At 44.4% G+C, this 22095-nt stretch overlaps 2 protein-coding genes across 2 annotated transcripts in view; one reads left to right on the top strand and one right to left on the bottom strand.

The window, feature by feature from the left end:
• ARHGDIB (Rho GDP dissociation inhibitor beta) overlaps positions 1–1801 on the bottom strand; it is an 11057-nt gene extending 9256 nt beyond the window's left edge. The window contains exon 1 of the mRNA XM_085321297.1: positions 1787–1801. The gene's annotated coding sequence lies outside the window, so the exon portion shown is untranslated. The remainder of the gene's footprint in view (positions 1–1786) is intronic.
• Positions 1802–12424: 10623 nt separating this feature from the next.
• Positions 12425–20161, top strand: PDE6H (phosphodiesterase 6H). The gene is made up of 4 exons (XM_085321312.1): positions 12425–12756; positions 15887–16075; positions 16474–16514; positions 17447–20161. The coding sequence occupies exons 2-4, from the start codon at positions 15936–15938 to the stop codon at positions 17521–17523; spliced, it is 258 nt and encodes an 85-aa protein (XP_085177438.1). The 5' UTR covers positions 12425–12756; positions 15887–15935; the 3' UTR covers positions 17524–20161.
• Positions 20162–22095: the final 1934 nt, after the last annotated feature.

Here is a 22095-nt window from a genome sequence, read left to right as displayed (position 1 = left end):
TTATTATTATTATTATTATTATTACTACTATTATTTTCTTTATTTTCCCACCTGTTGGGGTGTCGGGATGGCAGATTTCGAAAGCTCGTCCTGGTTAAGGGAGCATCAGGCTGAGCGCATACGTGCAGATATGGGGGGGGTGCAATCGTGGGTCATTGCAGATGAATCTCATTTTTGCTGCTGCTCTGGGTGACGGCACTTAATAAGTTAATTGTTCGCATCCAGCCCTACCTCGGGAAGAATAAGCTCTCATTTTGCAGGGATGTTTAAGCGATCTGAAAGATTTTACACCATTTCCTCTCTGAAATATCAGAAGATTTTATCTTCCTCTTCCAGTCACAAAGTGCCCACTTAGCTCTTCAGTGACATAAATCCTTCACACGCGTAGTCCTCAGTGCAGAATTTAAGAACAAATTAGATCACTGGTTTCCAACCTACAAACATGAATCTGCAATAATCGATGGACTGCTTTTAGTGCATCTGCAGAAGCAAATCGAGCAAAGCATATCTATTGTCAATGGATTTAAATTTACTGCAAAGCATCGACATGTCCATTAGAAAATGCTTAGCGTACATAAATTTTAAAGGGTTGCAAACTGAGTAAGAGGAATCTTTATCAGGGATGGACAGATCTCAGACGAGGGGGACTGATTCTCCTAGCCTACCATTGGTTTGATTCAGGCTAGGGMTGTCACTTTGATTCTGAACTCGTGCATTTCAAGATACAGAGTATTATAAACTGCAAAAAATAAGTCTGGGTGGCAATGGCAGGGTCTGTAGCCTCAGAAGCATTTTAATCTTCCATGAATTAGCACTGCCAGCAAGAGAAATTATTTTATTCTCTGCTGCTCTTTCTCACTCCCACACTTACCCTCCACATAGACCAGCACATGAATGCTGAGCTGAATACAGCAACTGAGCTGGGCTTAAAACTCACCTGGCAAAAATAAATAGGCAAAGAGAGAAGAATATATCCATTTAAAGCTGAGATCGGTTCCCAGCCTAGTTTACAGTGTGATCAAATGCTTGCACTAGCAGAAGGAGAGGGATTGTGTGGGCAAGGGAAGGAGCAGATGAGGATGGGGAAAGGACAGAGCAACTTCATTCAGTGGCAGCACCAAGTTATGGTGCCTCAAATTCTTCATGTGAACAGTCCTGGCCTGGGAAAGGCATGAAGAACTGGATATGCTAACTATGGTGAACTTTGGGAAAATGGCCTTGTTGTGCAGCCCCTGCATCTTGTAGATCATCTTATCTTGCTTATTGTAGTGTTTGAACTAACACACTGATTTCAGAAGACTTCCCAATTTGCACTGAGGGACCAGAACGCCATTTGGCTGGGAGGGTGTGTGGGTTGAGGTTATTGTGTGCTCATGGCTTGGCTGGAGATTTCCTTGGTTTTAGCAGTTGTGTACARAGGTCTGTGCGATCGATTGTAGCTCTGGTATATTACAATCATTTTTGCTGGGTAGGAGAGAGTATTTTTGTCCCTTCTTTTTTTCTTTTAGTTGGAAGAGATAAATACCATACTGCTTATGTATTTATATATCAAGACCACTAAAAACACTTGCATAGAGGTATTGGGATATATAGCTGTGCACCACCATAGTTATCTGCATTCAAACTATATAGGAATAGTATTTGCCTAGTATGCAGGAGAAAAAGGTTTTCTCCTAGACTGGAAATCAGCTTGTATGCAGTCATGGACAAATCATGCCATTGCCCTGGGCTACATCTTCCTATGGATAAGAGGCGTGAGAAGGAGCTGCAGACATTGGATACACACCATGCTGAGCAGATGGGAGCTTCATCATCCCAGTCAGCGCATCCAAGAGCCTGCTGGGGAGCCACGTCACTGATCTGCTGGAAGAAAGGCACTTTTTGAACTGGGTTATGGCAGAACATCATGAAAAGCAAATCCCCACCACCAAGTATTTCATCTCTGACAAACAGATGCTATGTGGTGAAAGCTATCTCCTGTCAGACTTTGTCCAAGCACAGCCAATTCTTGTCTGTGGCAGAAGGAGGCAGGGTCAATGGAYAGACCACACCTGCTTTATTGCAAAAGGAATTGATATTTCAAAATGTGTGCTTAGCTAGAAAATATTATTTTCTATTTAAAATAGCATTATTAGGTACCCTTTAATTCCTTCTCACTGATCACAATTGGTTGACCACATCAATACATGTTATCAGCCGCTGATGTCTAACTTTTTTGAGTGAATATCCAAAATCTTTTTCAAATTTTTAAAGGCACATCTTTCAATTGCATATCCTTTACTCTCAACAGTCATATGACTTATAGAGTGTCCTGGTTTTATTGGACACAACAAATCTTGTTCTTAATTCTTAAAAATCATGAGATTAAAAAAATAGATATGGCATTTTTTCTGTTCCAGTTCAGGTTGGTGCCACCTCCAAGTTGCATAAACTGTCCAGCATTTCTGGGTTTAAATTTTTTTAGAGTGGTGGCACACTGCTGCTGCATTCTGAAATTTCATCTCTATGTTCTACAGAAGATGTGGCTGCACTGAAGAAAGGAACTACCATGTAGAGGGTATTAGAAGTGGCTATTTCAGTAAACCAACTCCTGTTATAATTTTTTGTTTTTATCTGCTCTTTAGTTCCAAAATTTTTAAATTTGCAGCTGAAATTTTCCAGGGTAGAAGTTCTGGGGGAAAACATTAAGAAAGAATTTAGTCTGGGCAGAGAATATACTTTTTTATATATTGTAAGAGGGTTGACAGTGTAGTATTTTTTCTTACTGCTTTTTTGAAATGATTTTGGAGCTATTCATTTACATTTGTACAGAACTCAGTACGTAGTGTCACTAACTTACATTTCACTCTAATGAATAATTTTGTTTAATTCTGTCACTATCATGAGTTTTGCCTCCCCTTCAGACTTTATACGATCTCTAAGAAAACTAGAGGTAATACAATGGAAGGACAATCTCATGGTGCAGCAAATTTACTTCAGCAGAGCTGCTGCAAGGTGTCAATTTTGATCGCTGATGTCCCTAGGATAGGTAGCATCCCTCATGACGTGCAGAAATCCTTTCTCTGCCAGAGATCACAGAGKGTTATTCAGGCCTGAGGGAGTCACATGGTGATAGGACACGGGGGAAGGCGGTGGGTGAGGGTACACAGACATGGGGCCATCCTCTGTCATATGAGCAAGCATCCACTGCATCTGCAGGTACCACCTGGCTCCCTGATAAACCCAGTGCTGCCTGTGCTGCCTCCCGCTTAAGCAGGATAAATGGGTGCTGAAGCATGAATTCRTTCAGTAGGAGTAAAACACAGGCTCAAGGCACCCGAGGATTTGCTTTAAAAGGCAACATCCTAAGGCTAATCATGCTGTGCCCAGTCTTCTTTGCGCCACTAACCCCTCCAAAACCACTGCAGGGGAGAGTGTAGGCAATGGGGTGGGAAGGATGGAGAGGGGACAGGAGCCAGACATGGTCCCAGACAAGGAAGGCACTTTTCAGCATGGAAAGCTGGCGGAGGGGGACACTCTGGGGTCCAGATCACCTAGTTAGGGTTTTAGCTGGATTTTCTACCTCCAATCCCATGACAATCCATTCAAACCACCTGGACTCCGGACATGAGGGATCTCAGCTGGGTGAGAAGTTGACTCCTGAAAACGTGACTGGGTACTCCAATCTTTCCAGCTAGTACAGAGAAGATTTCCTTGAAAGGTGAAGAGAAGATTGGAGGTTTAATGATTGTCTAATCAGCTTTCAGGCCAGTTAAAATGCTAATCACATAATTCCCACCTCCGGCCTGAAGATGCACAAAGACTTCATGTGCTGCTCCTGAAGTACTCACCTCCCATGAGGAGGAGTCAGCTGGCCTGGGGCAATGAGTGAGGAAGAGCAAGGCCAGCAGGTAGGAGGATGGCAAGGCAGAGGAGAGAAAAAGATTTAGGCATAGGAGAGTAGGGGCAATATGGAATCAGCTTCACCCAGAGGCAAGTCAGGAAAAGGATGAGGACTGACAGAGCAGCAAAAAAGAGGAGAGAGACAGGGCTGTGAACAGGGAAGAAGGTCTCTGCCACTGGGGAGGAGGGGTCCATCCCTACCCGCTGGAGCACCAGGCCCAACATGGATAAGAGCAAGTTTATCCGCCATCCCTCTCACCAACTGTTGTGCCAAGAGCCACTGTTTTCCAGGGGATGGTGTCCTAGAGAAATCCTGGACCTGAGCTGGATTTGACAGAGGACCAAGTTATTTTATGGCTTCTCAGGTGGTTACGTAAGGTCAAATCTTAATAAGTGTAATCAAATCTCAGCCCTAAGCTGCTCACTGGACAGGGTGTTAGGGAGGTGTTTATCTGAGCACTCCTCCTTGCAGCGTGCCTTTCCTCCAACGCAGCTGGGGCTGAAGCTGGGGCTAAATTAGAAGTTGTGGCAGATCCTCTCTTCCTCTTCTGGCCTGAGAAATTCTCCCCTGCCAGTTGCACTCTGCCCTGCCCATGCTAAATATCCCTCAAAAAAGGGACAGTGATTTTGTCCTGGGAGTTCATGGCTCAGACTTAGACTGTGTCAGGGCCCCCATTAGCTCTGCCAGTGGAGGAGTGGGCTGCTGCGCAGGCCAGAGCCCCTGAACCCACAAGCTTCCCCTCCCAGCCATGCCTCCCTTCTCCTTACTTTTTTTGTCTTCTTCCATAGATAGCTTTTACCTCTATGGTTCATGTATGCCATCAGCTATGGACCTTGCTACTAAATCTTTGTGCATGCAAACCTTTCTGAACAACCTTTGTGCAAAACCTGTACCCCCAGCATGCAATGATAGCCCCTAAAGGATTCACTGAGTTTATGATGTGCTTAATGATATTTGACTGGATCCCAGAAGTGAGCTGCAATTCCAAGTCCTCAGTACGGAAGTAGCCTTAGCGACTTCCCAGCAAGAGGCTTCAATTCACTTTATAGAGGTGTGCACCTCCACTCAAAAGCAAGCATGTAGGGGTTCTGAATTAAAAGGAAGGTCAGAATCTCTGACCAAAAAGCCATAGGAAACATTAAAACCTAAGCATTTTCAAAATCCTAACAGGGAGAACAGGACGTTTAGTCTCTGGCAATATATCTGARCAATAAAAGAAGAAAATTTTAAAAACTGATTTACATTTCCATCCCCTGCCTTTTTGCCCTTCCACAATCATTTCCGTCAGGGATGTGCTATCGCATTACATTTAGCACATTTAGCACCCGTGTGCCCAGGAGGGGAGCAGCCACCCAAGAGACAAGATAATGGAGCAGGAAGAGCTGCCTCTGCCCATTAGTGGAATGACCCAAGGAGAAGGCAAGATGCTCGCCAGAAGCAATCATTCCCGTTTGAAAGGCTCAGCTGTTACATGAAAAGATCGTAGAAATGGTGGCGGTGGCAAAGAGCCGAACGGAGTAAGATTGCACAGCGGTGCTTCTATCTGGTAGGAGGAGAAAAGACAAATACGTCTGCTGCATGGTGTGAAAGCAATAGGAAGAGATGTGTTCCCTTAAGAAGAAAAAAGGAACATTTTACCAAAAATGTTTTAGAAGGGCTGTTCTTGATTGGGCTGCTGGTTGCCAAGGAGAAAGTATTGATTGTTCAGAGAAAGATGAGAAAAAGAGCCGCCAGGAACGAAGACATCTGGAGCTGACTTGTGCACAGTTTCTTTTTCTTAGCCCAGTGACACTGAATCCTTTGCTGCTCTGTTTGGAACTGAATAAAGTGCTGGAATCATCTGATTTCCATTTAAATAAAAACACTCTCTTACAGTTTCTTTTTCCTTTTTTTTTTTTTTTTAACAAGACAATATTTCTTCCCCCTTTAGTTCAATGGGTGATGGCTTTCAGTGAGTGCTAGTGGATCGTTCAGTCGCTGCTTACAGGTATATGGCATGCAGTTCGCAAAGAAGGAATCAATAGAGAAAAATAGAGGAAAAATCTAAGGAGGAGGCTTGAGATGACACTGTAAAAGCAGTGTTATTCAGGTACATTTTTCAGAACAACCAAATGTTCTGCCCTTCTGGCATAGATAGCAAGATTAAATACTTGCTATCCACAAAAAATGGAAAAGCCTGTCAGGTCATCATTCAGTACTTTATTGTTGGACTTGTTTTGTAAATRATATTCAGGAAAAACATTGATTTTATGAAAGAAAAAAGCAGAGATATTTTAATTGTGGGCAGAGTAAAAAGCGAGAAAGAAAGGAGGCTTTTAAAAACGATCTAACAAATTCAAGCCCATTGCAGCTGTACCAGTAGCCTGGATGCAGACATTAAGCAAAGTTAGCACGTGGAAAGGATACTCACTAATGTTACTGCTTTCTCATGGGACAGCTCAGCAGTTAGTGGGGGGATGCTCTAAACAATGAATCATGTAGCAGTTATAAAGCACYGAGCTTTTTGTGCTGCATGGCCAAGCACATCCGTCCCCACGGGAGATGTCTGGATGGCTGGGTCTCATCTGCAGGTCTATGAACTTTCTCTACATCAGTTTCCATGTTTACARACTGGGTTGATGGAAATACAGCTCCATGCTTTGTGATCTTTGAGTGAAACGCGCTATCTAAAAACAAGAAGATTCATTCTGTTTTTTCTTGTATTGATACAAATCAGGGAAAATAGTCATGCGAGGGTTAGGTGCTAAAATCACTCATTATCTGTTCCACAATAAGCCAGATATATTGTTCGGAAGAAAGAAAATGTATCTCTAATAAAARCTGAAGTGTATGACAGACTACATGGATTTATATCATCTGCTATAAAAATTCCCAGCACACAGCATGTCCTAAAGTGTTGGTGCCTGAGAGCCTGAGGGCTATAATGATCCTCTGACATGCACAAATCGAGCACTCTTGGCTGCACAAGAAAAGCAGGGAGCTCTTTTTTTTTTTTTTTCCCTGAGGAAAAAAAAACACACGCCTTGGAAACACACCATCCTCTGACTGCTCAGGCTCACGGCACAGGTTTGGGTGAACTGCTCCGTGCTATGGAGCACCCCCATTGCAGGAAGCAGCAGCAGGGACGTTGCTGCCACTGTGTTGTGACAACAGCCTTTGCGCTGCCCCCTAAGGTGTGCTGCAGCCCCTTCTGCCTCCCTCATGCCTAGCAGAAAAGCCTCTCTTTCGGGTATTTTTTCTCAAAATTCAGATATGTGAGACAGCTCCCTAGCAAGTGGGTAGATGCTGGTGAGTGTGAGGTTGTGCCTGGCTGGAAGAGGGTTCAACATACAGTGTCTTTCTCCTTTCAGGGGAAACAACTCCCCAGCTGTTTGGGTGTGGACTCACTCATGTCCCCAGTGCCACCCAGTCTCTAATATACAGAGAGACATTTCCAGTAGTTCAGCTAAAATTTAGGGCTTGGTTCCTGTTTACTTGAAGAACCTTCTTATCCACTTCTGACTCTGCAAGTCCCTCTCTAGAGCCCTGACAGTAGAAAAACAGATTGCAAACTCTTTCAATCTCTGCCCCACTGCCAGAGCAGGCTCCAGGGCCTGAGTGAAAAAGGGAATCAAGACCAAGCTCTTTTGTGAGCTGAACCCAGAGACACCGAGCATAACTGTTGTATCAAGAAGCAGGCACAGATTTCCAAAGTCAGCAAGCCCCTGCTTGCTGCAGACTGTTACAGAYGCTTAAAACTGAAACTAGAGCAGTGGTGCAGGATTTCCTGAAGGAAGAGTGATAAAGCTCTCCAAGAGGGAGATTTCTCTGCATCTTTGATGGACTGATTTGCATATATTCAAACAGCCAAACATCTGTGCCAGGCAAAGCCCACTAGAGCTGTTTCCTTTTTTTCACGAATGCAAATGTGAGGCTGCTTGGGAACATGATGAGCATGGGGTGGCAGTCAGAGCTACAGCATGTGATCTTCTCTTGCAGACACCTTGGTACACCAAGTTTCTCACTGAAATACTGTTAACATGACAACCTTACTGGCCTTCTGCAAGACAAACCAACAATCCAAATCCAGGCCCTTTCTAGCCAGGAATTCCACAAAGCTTGTTAGGCTGCCTATCTGCCAGAGGGAAACCTAGGTTTAACGGCAGATGCCTTGGAAATTCCCTACTCATTTCCAGTCAAATATGTTTGTGTGGCAAACGATAAAACTCTATCAATAAGGCACAAAGGCTCAGGAGCACCTGGCAGAAGCTTGCAGAGCTGTGTTTCAGTAGAGTTATCGTGGCCTGTGCYAGCCATCTGCCCTCATCCACTGCATCTCCGAGCCGGAGTCTCAGCTGGGATTTCCTCCCACAGTCCCACAAGCTCAGCCAGGGCCGGGAAAAGTCACTGTCTCGTAAACTTGTGTTTTCTTTGCCATTCAAGCGAACTGCTATTTCTAGTACAACTATAGTTACCATGGCTACCAGTTCATAAATAGGGTCAGAAACCTTGGAGATATTTAAATGATTCCTTGGAACAGGGAATAATCTGGTCAGAGGTATTAAAGCTCATGGTTTTTCCTCTGGGGCCACAGGGACTGCACTGATGCTACCATTTGGCCCCGCAGCTTCTGGTGCAGCTCTGATCTGGTCTTGGGGACAGCAGCTGCGGACCAACAGGTCAGTGCTGGCTTCCCGGGATCACAAGGTAATGGGAAAAAGAGCTTGGAGAAGAGCTGGGTAGCAAGGAGGGACAGGAGCTGTGGACCAAGAATGGAGCAGGCATGTGATTCCTGGGCAAAACTCGTCATTCATCTGGGGTGACATCCGTTGCTGACACAGTGCTGGTGCCTGTTGCTCTGCAAAAAAGTTGGACCCGCACAGCCCCTACAGAGCAAATGCCACCCTGTTTGTAAGGGAAAAAGGGAGAAAGAGAGAAGAAGGTGGAAGTAGAGCGAGGAAATGGTCTGGTGACAGCAGGAGGGTAAAAAGCAACACAGTAAGCAGGACTTGCTGGGTAGTTTCTCCCATGTTTTTTCTCAGTGGGAAAAAAATAGCTTTCTGTGACACAATGGAAATTTTCTCCCACGTCCACTTTTTGTTTAAGAGACATGAACTAACTTTTTCTGGAAAAAAACAGGAAAATAAAGGGGATGTTTTGAAAACACACAAGCTGAAAAAATATATATTTGTATGATTAAATAAAAAGAAAGATTATAAGCTTTCAAAGAAAAAAAAGAAAGGAGAAATAAAACACTTTTCCCGGGACGACTAAGGGGTTGCAAAGACAATTTCCCAGGCAGCTCTAACTACAGAATAGCAGGCAGCAGGGGACRGGGAGCACCCAGAAACCTGCCCGTGGCAGATGGAGGCATGGGAATGAGCAGCCGGTGCAGGATCTGAATCGGCTGCCAGCAGGCKGCACCTGTTTGTATCCGCACAAGCGGGTTCCTGCCCACAGTAATCGCGGCTGCTGTCAGGCGCTGCTGTGCGCCATCAGTCTCTGGGCGTTTGCGTATAAGCTCTAGTTGTCACAGGGATGAGCCGAGGGTGACATGACACTGCTCCCGTCCTCCTCCCGGGCCTAGAAATAATCGCACCACCCTTGTGAAGCTGCGTGCCTGTCCTCAGACATGCCAGGGCACTGAGTGTATTTGCTGCTTCTCTTCTGGATTCGGAGCCCCAAGGCTACACTCAGGTTGATTTTCCAGCTTCTCTGTGCCCACTCAAGGGCCAGGACCTTATCGATCATTTTAAATGTAAGCTAAGAGCGTCACTGAGGGATTTGGCTCATCTCACATCAGCCATTTGAAAGGCCAGAGGCTCCAGCTATCAAGACTTGTGCTCAGCACCAGGAGGCTGGAGTGGTGCTGCACTGGCGCCATGCTCCAGTCACCTCTATCAGGAGCTGTTGGGTCAGAGAACCTGTCYTTTCTCAAGCATATTCGATCAGACCTAAGGGCAACATAGTGCTCCCAAATCCCTTCCTCCAGCCTCACCATTAAACACCATCACTTCTGCAACACCATCACAGCTTCTGCAAGGGACTCTGACGAGATGAAGCAGCCTGGCCATCGCTGCATGAAGAGGGACAGTCTCTCCTTGGTTGTTCCTCTGCTTCCTTCTGCCCCTGCAACACTCCGATGTTTTTTATGCATGCCCTTCCTCTACGAATATTTTCAGCCCTGCAACCTTGATCTYGCTTTGTGAGCTGGATCCCCAGCAAGTGGAAATGAATGGAGCTTCAGCAGAGCCTATGAACCCTGTAGGACTGTTGCTTTGCCCTGTGATTAGGCCTCAAGCCACAGAACTGTGGTCCATGCCTGAGATGCTCTGCTGCTGTGGCTGAGGATAATCTAGCAGGACCCTGGTCCTTTTTTATCCCTAGACTCTCCCTTCTTTTCCAAATCTCCAACTGTGATCTCTCAGGCAGCATTGTAGGCTACTAAAATGCATGAGAGATACAAAGCATATAATAAAACAGTATGTGTTACAGTCAACAGAGTTGTATCAGGTTTGAATTCGGCCTGAGGCATCCTTTCTCAGACAACAGCCTTACATATGTAACACCACCAATACCCATGTGTGGCTTTTAGTTTCTCAGTCCTTGCCTGCTGCTTTCACTGCTGTGAGACACAGACTCAACATCCCTGCGCTCAACACAAGATACCTCCAAGAGACCTAGCTGTTACCCTTGGCCTAGGGCCAGAGACAGGCCACCCCACCAACTATGCAATGCTAAGGTCCTGYGTCTTCTCCCCAGCATCCTATCTGTTGGGCGCAGCTAAATTCACCAGAGCTGTACAGCATGTCTCAACACTGCGCATGTGTGTGTGTGCGTGTATGTGCACACACACACAAGYGATGGTATCACACAAATAGCAGATAATTTCCTTTTTCCTCATTGTTTCTCCAGAGATTTCCCCATGGGAACCCTCAATGTGTTCCCAAGGGATGCTGCAGGCTGGGGTACACTGTCCTGTAGCAGCACTTGAGGCTCTGCTGCTCCCTCAGACCTCGCTGGAGCTGCGCCTGCAAAGATCCAGGGTCAGTTATCCTCACACGTCTCCTCCCCCTCCTGCCCATCCTTGATTGGCATCTTGTGTCCTGATGTCACCTGGTGATAGGGTATATCTGCAGGGGAAGGGACACCTTGAGACATTTTCTACAGAGGCTGCAGCACAGGAATTGAATATTTGCACAAGGAGCACTTGACACTGTGAGTATTTCCAGGAGCTCAAAGCAATAATGAGTGTAGAAGGGGGAACGAAGCAGGAACTGACTGCAAAACTCAGAGGAGAGGAAAGTCCTGATGGGGACCCTATAGAGAAAAGTTTGGATTTTTGTACTTGGAAAGTGTAAATGGATCCAGTAACTAAGAGCAGGGGTTGCAGTTTTTGTGTGGTCATTTTCTATTTCATCTTAACATTATGGCTCACTGCCTGGAGTAAAAGCAGGTGCTGCAGAGGTGGTTTGTCTCAAAGTTTTGTGGCTCTGCAAACAGCCAGCTCTGTCCTGCATGGGGCCACTTGGTTTGTCATGCTGAGCAGCTTTTCAGCAGGGGCTCACTGGTGGCCCTTAGGTTTGTGAACTCAGCTGGCTGAGCTTTCCATGTGCAGTGCCGGGGGATGTCTGAGGAGTGCTGGTTATAGTACATAGTTGTCAGGGCTTGCAGCTGGTGTTTCCTGCCCAAGTGCCCAAAGGCAATAGCAGAACACATTGGTGGGGAGTTAATGCTGTGYGATGTCACATCTCTGGCGCTACTGAACTTCTTCCTTAACCAAGACCTTAGACAGTCTTTACCTCAAGGAAGCAGTTGTGTGAATACAGTGAGTATAGTGTGAATAWAATGTGAATATCGTTCTGCTTGAAATTAGTTTATGTCTTTTCAAATGCTTTTTTATTTCTTTTTGATCTTAAAACTGTTGCTAGTTTAAAGGGTCCAAGATCCTGTACAAAACAGGATCAGAAATGGTTGAAACATTTGTTCCATCCAGCTCAAACAAGTGACGCTGGAGCTGTGAGACCCCTCACATCTCACAAACATCTTACATTGGATACAACATTCCTGATGAGAGCTTGGCTGCAAGGATGATGCCAGAAGCTCTCATCAAGTCAACACCGGAGGGTGTAAGAACCTCATTAAAAGGAATGTAAAAAAGAAGGTGTTTCCTCCTGGATGCTGTCTATTCCCAGCATAGCACTGCATGGAGGATCACAGCTCAAGCGGTTCTGTATTTTGCACTCTTGAGACACCATGAAGAYGACAACGCACATAGAGGAATCTGTACTTGATGGTCTCAGATGGGGAGAAGATCAAATCCCACACTGAATGTTTCTGAAGAAGGTCATGCAAAACATCTGCATTATCTGTTAGGGAAATTTTCCATGGATAATAAGAGATTAAGGGGGTGRGGGGAGGGGGGAAGATTAAAGAGATGACATTTGTCAATAGCATTCAAGCCTCTTTAAGTTCAAAGAAAAGTAAAAGAAGGATGATTAACCTGGCCAGAAACCCAGAGGTGGACTATCTGACGCAACTGAGTTAAGAACATTACTGTGTATTAGATATAATTAGCATTTGGATGCAAGCAAGGCTCTTACTCAGTGGATTAAACTCTGGACTGAGCAGAAATGCTGTCAGCAACAATTAGCTAACACCTTGTCAGAGGAAGGGGCAGATGAAACGTGTGGAAGAAYATCTTGTTGCTCAGCAGCCTTTGTGTCTATAGCTAACAGCACTCATCCAGGAGCTGCATCCCAGTGCTGGTGGCAGCAGAGGAGCTTTGGTGACAGTCTGGGAAGGCAGAAGAGAGCAYCACAGGAGGAGACCCAGTCTCACTGAACACTTATCAAGCCATCAGGTGTGGTACCAAGGACTACACAACTACTCAGGTACGGGGAAGTGGAAGGCTGGGAAATCATAGAATCATAGAATGGTAAGGTTGGAAGGGAACTCTGGAGATCATCTAGTCCAGCCCTCAGCATAGCCCATACGGGGACTGAAYCCACAGCCTTGGCATAAGCAGCACCACGCTCTAACCAACTGAGCAAAATACCACTGAGAAGCTGCCGTGGGTATTTAATTTGTGCCTGCGATCCTGGGGAATCTGCCCACTCGCATCCGGTCCTGTGCAGGCTTATTCTCAAGCTKTGGAAGGGCAGTTTCTGGTGCTGTTGGGCAGCATCCTCTCCAGCACAAGTGGAAATGCCTTTTGCTGTGTGTGGTGGAAAGAGAGTCCCACTACCTCACCGGTGGAAACGAAGCTTGATTCTTGCTGTGAGCTGGAGGCTGTGCTGTGGCTTTAATGTTGCTTTCCACCCTCTGTCTTTGTTTAGTGATGAGTGGTGAGAATAGGTACAGGGAGGCTAGTATGGAAGAAGAGAGAACTGTCCTTTTTAGCGTCATTAAACGCCCTTTCTTGAATTCATCCAGATGGGAGAGAGGATGTAGTGTGATTTGATCAGATCCTTTCTCCTACCAAATCCCARCTATACAGTATCTGGCAGGTGGATACAATGGCTTAGGATTGGGCTAGAGGGAAACTCCAAGGACTAAGTATTCCTGTTAGCTATTTCTCAACTGAGTGATGGCCAGGAGCAACACATGGACTTAAGAACTAAAGGAGTTGCCCCTTGAAGAAAATTTTGCAGTTAAAGTACTGTACTGCAAGAAAACGGGCTGGCAAAGCAGGGGGTGAAATCATTTGAAGACTGAGTTCATCTCCCTCTTACAAATTTTGGACATCGGGCTAAAGGTTAGAAAAGTTAGCCTTTTTGCTCTTTCTGTTGCACTCTTTGGGACAGCCCTTGAGAGGGGTCCCAAGGTTTTTCACCTCTCAGAGGAACTGAAGGTGCTTGGAAGTGGGTGTGTGGCCTCGTAGTTCAGGAGGGGTATGTAGCACTGCAACCAGGAACCCTACTGACTCAGATTTCTCCTGAGATCAAGGTGTACTGCAGACATCCCATGGAGCACAGCTTTCCTATGCACAGCATTTTGTTGTTGTTGAGCAGTACATTTAAAATTCCTCCCTGGTTCTGAGGAACAGTGAGACACTAAATTCTCCCTTGATGTAGATTCACACAGCTCTGTGCAACTTCAAACGAATAGTCCAAAAAATGGAATTCAAAARATTTTGGAGTAACTCCCAGCAGTGCAATTGAGGTCACACCAATCACCGCACTTCTGTTCCCACTCTGTAAAAGATGAAGGTAACAGTGTTTGCCTGTTCTGCCACAGTTCCATGAGGATAAAGCTGTAAACACTGGGCAACTGCTCAAGTACTTGAGAGATGGCAGCCACATAAGTAACTTCTATGATTTTGGCTGATCCCTGGGTCTGTGGGCATGCTGTGTGCTTAGGAAGCATGCCTTCCTGGGCACTGTGTGCTACAGGCGGGAATAGCATCTGTGCACTTAGCTGCAGACACAGCCATCTGCTGCTCCATTTGCGACTGCTGGACCCTATCCAGCCTCCTCCAGCTGAGGCAGGAGTTCTACCACAAGCGGCAGAAGAACTAGCGTGCTTCTAGGTGCTATTAGTAGGATCCATCCTAATGTCATCACAGATGGAAAGATGTCAAGGGAGGAAGTATTCCCAGAATGCCACAGATAACACAGTTCTTGGCCTCACACTGGGTTCAGTGACACAGAGGGGTTGCTTGGATGCTTTTTCCTCTTGCACCTCAGGCTTTGCGTTCTGGCATTCAGGCCATTTGAGGCACTGTCAAAGACACGAACCTCAAACTAAGAAAAGAAGCACTTCATCTTTGATGGCATATGTGCTTCTGAGATTAAAAGTCTAAAGTGTCACTGGAGGTGAGACTGAGGATTAGGCCAGAGCCTATCTCACTACAGTGACATAACGGGATTAGTTGGCCTTCAGTATCAAAATCTTGAAGCTAATTCCCTCAGTTATCAGCATGGCTGCACAGGGATAGACACTGGGAGAGAGGAGTTAAGTAATGGTCATGGGCAAGAATGTGACTTCAAGGAGGGGCTGGGGAAATTGGCAACTATTTTTGTCCACAAATGCACTTGSGCAAACCATTCTAACATGCTAATTAGCATGAAATTTGGTGAGAGGCTGGGAGCTCCCCTTTGGGCACCGGTGAAAGTCACTGCTGTCCTGCCAGGGAAAGAACTAAAGCTGTCAGGGCTGCAGCTCTGCCCACCTAGGCAGTAGAAAGGTATCCCTCACATGAGAACTGCTCCCTGATAACCATTGATCTCTCGCGAAGTGGAGTTCTGGCCTTGACCCATGTGCAGTGCAGTGCTGAGGAGGTCAACGCATGTAATACGATGCTTCAAATCAAAATGGACAACACATCCTGGGGAGAGTTACAAGCTTTTCTCTCCTGAGAAAAATCCTGAGAAATGAAGTCCTGTTTAAACTACAGCTTGCAATGCTTTGCCTTAGCTTTCTTTGCAATCTGTCAAGCATTCTCTGCTATTTCCCAGGAGGTTCAGACTGACAAATATGAGGCCACATTTGCAGCTGCATCCAGACTAAGGGTCCAGGGACCAAGCGTCCTCAGCATCCCATCTCTAGCAGTGTCCAAAAGGCAATGTTTAGGCAGGAGTATAAGAATAAGAGAAGCATATCATGATCACTCCAAAAGACAGGATACTTCTCTGAGCCAGAAGTGTGTCTTTSTGGCTCCTAGCAGTCATATTCTGAACAGAGTAGAAACATCAGCACTGCTGTTGCAGGACAARCCAGAAGACAAGCAAGATTGGCATTAGCCTTCCTATTTTGTCCAGATTGTTGGACCAGCTGCTGCAGCAACCCATCTCCAAGAGTCCAGCTGTGTCTGAGGCAAAAGAAGGCATAACTCTCCACTACTCTACAAGTGTACAAGCATCTACAATGCTGTCATGTTACTCTATATKCATTGAGTCTTTCCTTATGTTTAATCTTGTCATAATTCAGCTTTCCATAATTATTCTGTCATCTGATTTTTGGTATCTAAAATTATAAGCAAAGTGTCCTGCCTTTGTTTCAGTCCTTGCAATTATCTTACAGACCGAGGGACCTGAGAGAGGAGTGTCCCAACACACGCAGCAGCTCAGCGATGAGTGAGAAYCCCCCTGCCACTCTGAACACTGCAGATGCTCCAACTGGTCCYACCACACCGCGCAAGGGGCCCCCCAAGTTCAAGCAGAGACAGACAAGACAGTTCAAGAGCAAGCCTCCTAAAAAAGGAGTAAAAGGGTAAGGRTGTTCACAGTCCCCAGGGGAGAGAGATAAGGGTACCTTTCCTGCCTGCTTGCAGAGTCTGAGGGCACTATAGCAGCAGCAGCCCACCTTTCTGGGGCTCTGCAAGTGGGAGCTCCAGCAATGAAAAGAAACCTTTTTCACTAGGTCACTGTTAAGCAGGGCTCCTGAAGCACCATTGCTCCCAGGAAGGAGCCAGGAGGCTTCCCTGCAGCCCTGGGAAAGGTCCCATGCTGTCAGTTCCCCTGGCCTGGCCCCAGCCYAGAGTTGTTCCTCTTTGCCCACTGCTCACCCAGACACCTTCCTGGGCACRGTAACTTGGGTCACAGGCAGGCTCCCCTTTCTTGGTTGCTGAYGGTTGAAGCTCACCTCTTGTTTGCTCTTTTCTCCCATAGGTTTGGAGAYGACATCCCAGGCATGGAGGGACTGGGGACAGGTAAATGCTGCAGGATGTTGCTGTTGTGGATCTCTTTAAAAAAACAGCAAGTGCAATCACATTTCTGCATGAGAGAAGACAATCTGCGGAGTCAGGCAGCAGCAGCCTTGCTCCTTGGCCTCTCTGTAGCTCTCAGGACCATGGGAGAAGTCTAGCRCTCCCTCCACAAGCTGTCATGCTTATGCTCATTTATGCTACAAGACAGAAAGGCCATTTAGGCACACTTCAATTTTTGAATACTTTCATTTGGCTGCTAATATGCCTGTTTGTTTTCTGATAAYACTCTGACTAAAAATTTCAGTAGCATGAGGTTTTCAAAAAAAGTCAAATGCTAAGCTATTAATACATGAAAATCACAAGAACTAAATCTCAGCTAGTTAAGTATTTGAGTTATCACCAGAATCCTCATTTTCAGAATTTTATGCATGCACCTGGAGTTGAGAAACATATACTGGATGACCTGTGACAAGTCACAGCTTCTTAGGCTTCAGTCATAGCTGCACCTATCAATGAGTTACACATCTTGAATGCTGTAGACCAAATTATTCAGCATCTGATTTAAGGTAACACATGTCTTCAAAGAGATGGTGTCTGGCAATGGGCAGATTAGAAAAAAAAGAGAAATCACATAACAGGAAGGAATTTTTACATCAGTCTACACAGTCACTGAGGAGATTACAGGATATGTTGGTTTCTGCTCGTTTACAGAGAAAGATGGCACAGGAGAAAATATAATGATCTGGTTAAGTCTGGCAGTGTGACAGATTTGAAAGGCTCATCTGCCTATYTAATCTTCAAGTAGATGCTCATTTTTCTTGTTTTTCTCATCTCTTAATGTTCCCTCAATAAATCTAACAGTTTTTCTATTCATAGAAAAGAAATCCAAGGTGTGCAGTGACCAGAACCCATTTCTCTTTCTCTCTCTTTTGTAGATATCACAGTGATTTGCCCATGGGAAGCTTTCAGYCACCTGGAACTGCACGAGCTGGCCCAGTTTGGGATCATCTAAAGCCCCAGCAWCTCTCCTGCTGTCACATGGTGACTCCACAAATCCCAGCATGGTCTTCATCACCTTTGACACTTACTTTTGGCCCTTACACCCATCTGCTGACATTTTACTGCTCATGGGCAAAGTGGCTTTGTAAGAGGTAGCTATGAGCAATTTCTTTGCAGATCAATTTGGCAAAGAAGTTATTCAGGATCTTGAACAGATCACGTGCTTCATGTGATGAAACTACTGAAAATGTCTCAATGCCTCCCTGTAAAATAGCAAGTCTTCTCTCACTGCTGCAGATCTTTGTGGGTATGGAGAAAATGGGATACTGCATTTGAATTTTTTCCTTTGTTAGCTGAGAGTGCATGTACATCCAGACCTAATTAGACCAAGCYTATCTTTTTTTCTTTCTCCTCTCCCTGACAGCTTTCTATACAGGATTTCTGTAGGTTTGCYCCCATGTTACCTGAGCCATCAATTAGTTGCTCAGAATATATCTGTAGAGAACAGAATCAGAGAGTCATCAGTCCAGACACTAGGCCATTTTGCAGTAGGAGGAGACCTTTCCCCAGGGGATCATGATAAGGAATATACCAGTAAGACTTACTCCATCACCAAAAGGACTTGGAAATATTCCCTCTGCTGTACTACTCATTGACTAGTCAGCGGCCATGAGATTCTGGCTGTTCTAATAATGTTAAATGAAAACTTGAGGTGTCTGTGATCAATGAGTAAATGAATTAATCCTACCAGTCATTCCTCTTGTACTCATGAGTGGTTGCAATTCTAAAGAGACTCGCCAAAGGACATTGCTTTCCCTCTCTTCCAGTGGGAAGCCTCTGTGAAACACATGTACTGTCCCCACGATGTACATAGTTATATGAGGTATTTTCCTCCTCAGGACACATTTGCTGTTGGTTAAGACAGAGAATCATTACAGGTTGTCACCAGACAGCGCCAGTAATCCAACCTTATCTAGTGCAATATGYTGTTGTATTAGTTGCTTCATCTTCCTTGTATTTAGCATAGGGCAAGTCTCCCTTCATCCCACCCAYGCCAGGGAAGACCCCAAGACTCCCTGCTACCCTCGCATTAAGGAAGGGCTTTTGTTTTGTTTCGAGGCAAGCGGCAAGCATTGCTGTAGCTTTGTGATATTCATTAGAGGAGATGATATTTTTAGTCATTGCCCTCAGCTTCACAAAGCTCGTATAAAAACAACTTCCCCTCAGTTTATCTTTCATGCATTGAACATATTCATGGGAGTAAGGAATGGTTGTGGTGAAGAGAGCACGTCCTTCCTTTGTTTGTAGTCATCTCTAGGAAAGATCAATCCCCACCCATAAAGCGTTGCTCTAAATCCATGGCTGTGCTATAGTTATCAGTTACTGTCATTCCAAAAAGAAAAGCTAGCAGTTTTATTTTGAAAAATAGCTTCAACACCAAAACCTAAAAGAAGTTCTTGTTGGCAGTCCAGAGTATGGCTTTTACTTTTCAGCACTTCTGCCAYTGCACACAGCAATAAACAGAGAGGCAGTTCAGAACAGCAGCACAATCACTGCACATGAGTCAGGTACCATTTGACTAATTGCAATACACAGCTATTTCCTTTGGCAGTGACAGTCTGTCCTCTCTGCTTTCTCCTAATTTCTCACATCTTTCTCACCTTTTAAAGTTTTTCTTATTTCCCTGTGTGTTCTGTGTAAAAGTGACATTTTATTTAGCTTTTATTTGTAGGAGACTGATTACATCTTTTTTTCAAGTTCATGTCCTAGCCCCTTCCTTTTGTGTCTAAATAYGCATATTCCTATGTCAATGCTCTTGCGCTTTCCTTCATGTTACACTGTGCTGTGGCAAGTAATCCTTATTTCATCTTCTCAGTATGTTCAATTCTTATAAACTATCTGGCAAAATACCCATTGGATCCGGTTTTGGATCATGCAAGAAGCTTGCTGGCTGCCTCTATTATCACCGAGTTGTTCTGTTTTTAAGCAGGAGTATATAAAGAAGAAAAATTTTGAATTAGTCTTTTCACTCTTTTTTTCATCCCAGGTCTTGGGAAAGCAGTACAAAAATAGTGAGATTCCCTGCCCGAAGATAATGAGGTATCAACAAAATTCTCCTTAGTCCAGAGACTGAATCATTTCAGCAAATGGGAAGGTACTGGTGTAGTTCCACACCTCTGACTGCCATATTCCCTGCTCCCATCAGAGAACTACTCAATTCTCCTTCCTAAAACAGACTAATAGTACACACATACCCCAGATTCATGCTGGGGTACAAAGAGCTTTTTCTGAAGATGTTCTGAGTCACCACAGCTTGTTACTTATTTTTAAACTTTTTTTTCTATGCATTGAAAGGGATTACATGTTTCTTGTAAGGAATTCTGAGACTTAGAAGTGGAGTCTTAAAACGTTTTCACAATTGTTTTGTCTGAGGTTCTGAGGATTTTTCTAAAGAGATATATTCCCTGGAACCTTAATTTAATTTAGTTTTTCAAGCAGTGAGAGCTGGCTGTGATAAAATGAAACAAGAGTATTTAAATGGATCTTTGAAGCGCTTCCATCTATATACATTGTAATACATTGTTCTTTTACTATAAAACAGGTCAAAAGCAACAAAAAAATAATAAAAGTTGTTTTAAAAATCCTAGAAATGAAGTTTGTCTTACTTACAAAATATATCCAGAGAAAGWCAGATGACTTAACTTTTCATTCTAAAATCCTTTCATTGGGAAAGCTCTGGCAATCTCTCACCATGACAGAAAACTAGCTACTTTATCTCTAAACAATAGGCAGTGAAGTCCAACTGTGGTATCATCTGAGAAGCAGATGTTCTCTGAGTGATGACTTGTGTATTCTCGGGCTGAAATCTTTGGCCAGTTAGGTCTGGTGGGACCCTGTAGCAACTAAATGTCAGTATGTTTCCACCCCAGAGTAATAAATGACTCAGAGATGTGAATACCACTCAGTTCCTTCTCAGTGCTTACCACTGCAAGACAGAGCTGTAAATGATCATCTTCCTTTGCTTGTTATTGTTTCTGAACTTTCTGAATGTTCATATGGGTTTGAAGTTGGTTAGAGTTGATGGCCTGCTGGTACACTCAGAAAGTGTTTTCTTTAGTGCTATCTTTGGAGATTTTTTCTTGCACTTTATCACTGACTGCTTAATGCAAAGTCTTCCAGCTTTGAGTGTTGTCTATCCTGTGAGGCACAAACACCAGTTAGCCAGGAGTCTTTTTTGCTTTGCATAATTCCTTCCCTAACATAACTCTGAAAGACTGTGAAAYCTCCTTTTACACGGTTAGTGCTACTTAGTAGGACTGACTTTAAAGCTGGGTTTAGCTGATGGCTGGACAAATTCTGTTTCATACCAAGAGTGCCCCAGAAGATGAGTCACATCCTCACTGCCCTCAGTTTCACAGCAGTGAACAGAGAATAGGGTAATGAGGCAGTCAAGTAAATCTAAATCTTTACAGGAAAAGAAGTATGAATTTTGGGAGAAGTGAGAACCACGTCTCTTCCTCTCTTCAAATATCTGAATCACCTCAGGAATACCAATTTTTAAAGAAATCTTCAGTGTAAGTTGAGTTTCTTAGGAGATCTGAAATGCTCAGTGCAGGATTTCACATTTTCCTATGATATCAATCAATCTTGTATGGAARAATCCCACAAACACCAACAAAATGTACTGTGACAATAGCTTTATGTGCTGTTTGGGGCATTCCTCTGTAATATAAATGTGAATCTGAGACTGAGAGAGAGTGATGTCAAAAGTATCCGTTATCATTAGATCTCCAGTACTGCTTTTTCAGAGTACTTAGCATTATGTCTTGATGCTTAAAATGCAGCTCTCACAGATTTTGGGTACAGCTGTGAGTATTTACTATTTCTGGCAGTGAGATTCAGGGTATCAGACTGACATTCAAGAAATGATGAGTATATATTTTGAGAGCATTTATGCAATATCTAATAGGAATGACTTGTTGAACATCACTTAGGAAGGGCAAGTTCTTCCAGTCAATACTGTTTTAATACCATGGCATCACTATAACTCTCATCTGCACAGAGTTGAAAAAAAGGACATAAGATCATGTATTTAAAATTAAAGACGATATCACATGCTTATGAATATGAGACAGAGTTACGAATTTATTTTGCACAGGCAACATTACCTCTGTCATTTCCTAATACGAGGCTTCCTAACTTGGAAATCTTCCTTGCAACTCCAATATTGCTGGCAGGTTGTTAAAAGTGAGCTCAGCTTAGGACACTGAAGTTGGGTACTTACACCTCTGGAGGTTATCCTGACTATCCAAGGCAAGGATACTTCCCCACAACCAGCTGTAACCCATGTGTAGGTGGGGCAAGAAAAGCTGAAGTCACTGTGCTGAGAGCACCTCTCCACCTCAACCATAAGGACTTAATTCTATCAGCTGCAACTTTTAGCTTCTCTTACAAAGCTCTCTCATTTTTATATGGTTCCTTCTCCTCCTTGAAATTTAGCACAACTATGGGAGGATTTTCAGACCCTGTTGCTCCTGTTGTATGAAATGGACACCTGTGCTATGAAGACTCGCTGGCTTTGGGC

This window comes from Rhea americana, unplaced genomic scaffold (genome assembly GCF_003343005.1).
Source record: "Rhea americana isolate MKP2758 unplaced genomic scaffold, rheAme1 scaffold_69, whole genome shotgun sequence".
In the NCBI taxonomy this organism is placed as follows: Eukaryota; Metazoa; Chordata; class Aves; order Rheiformes; family Rheidae; genus Rhea; species Rhea americana.
This window is presented reverse-complemented; position numbering and strand designations above follow the sequence as displayed.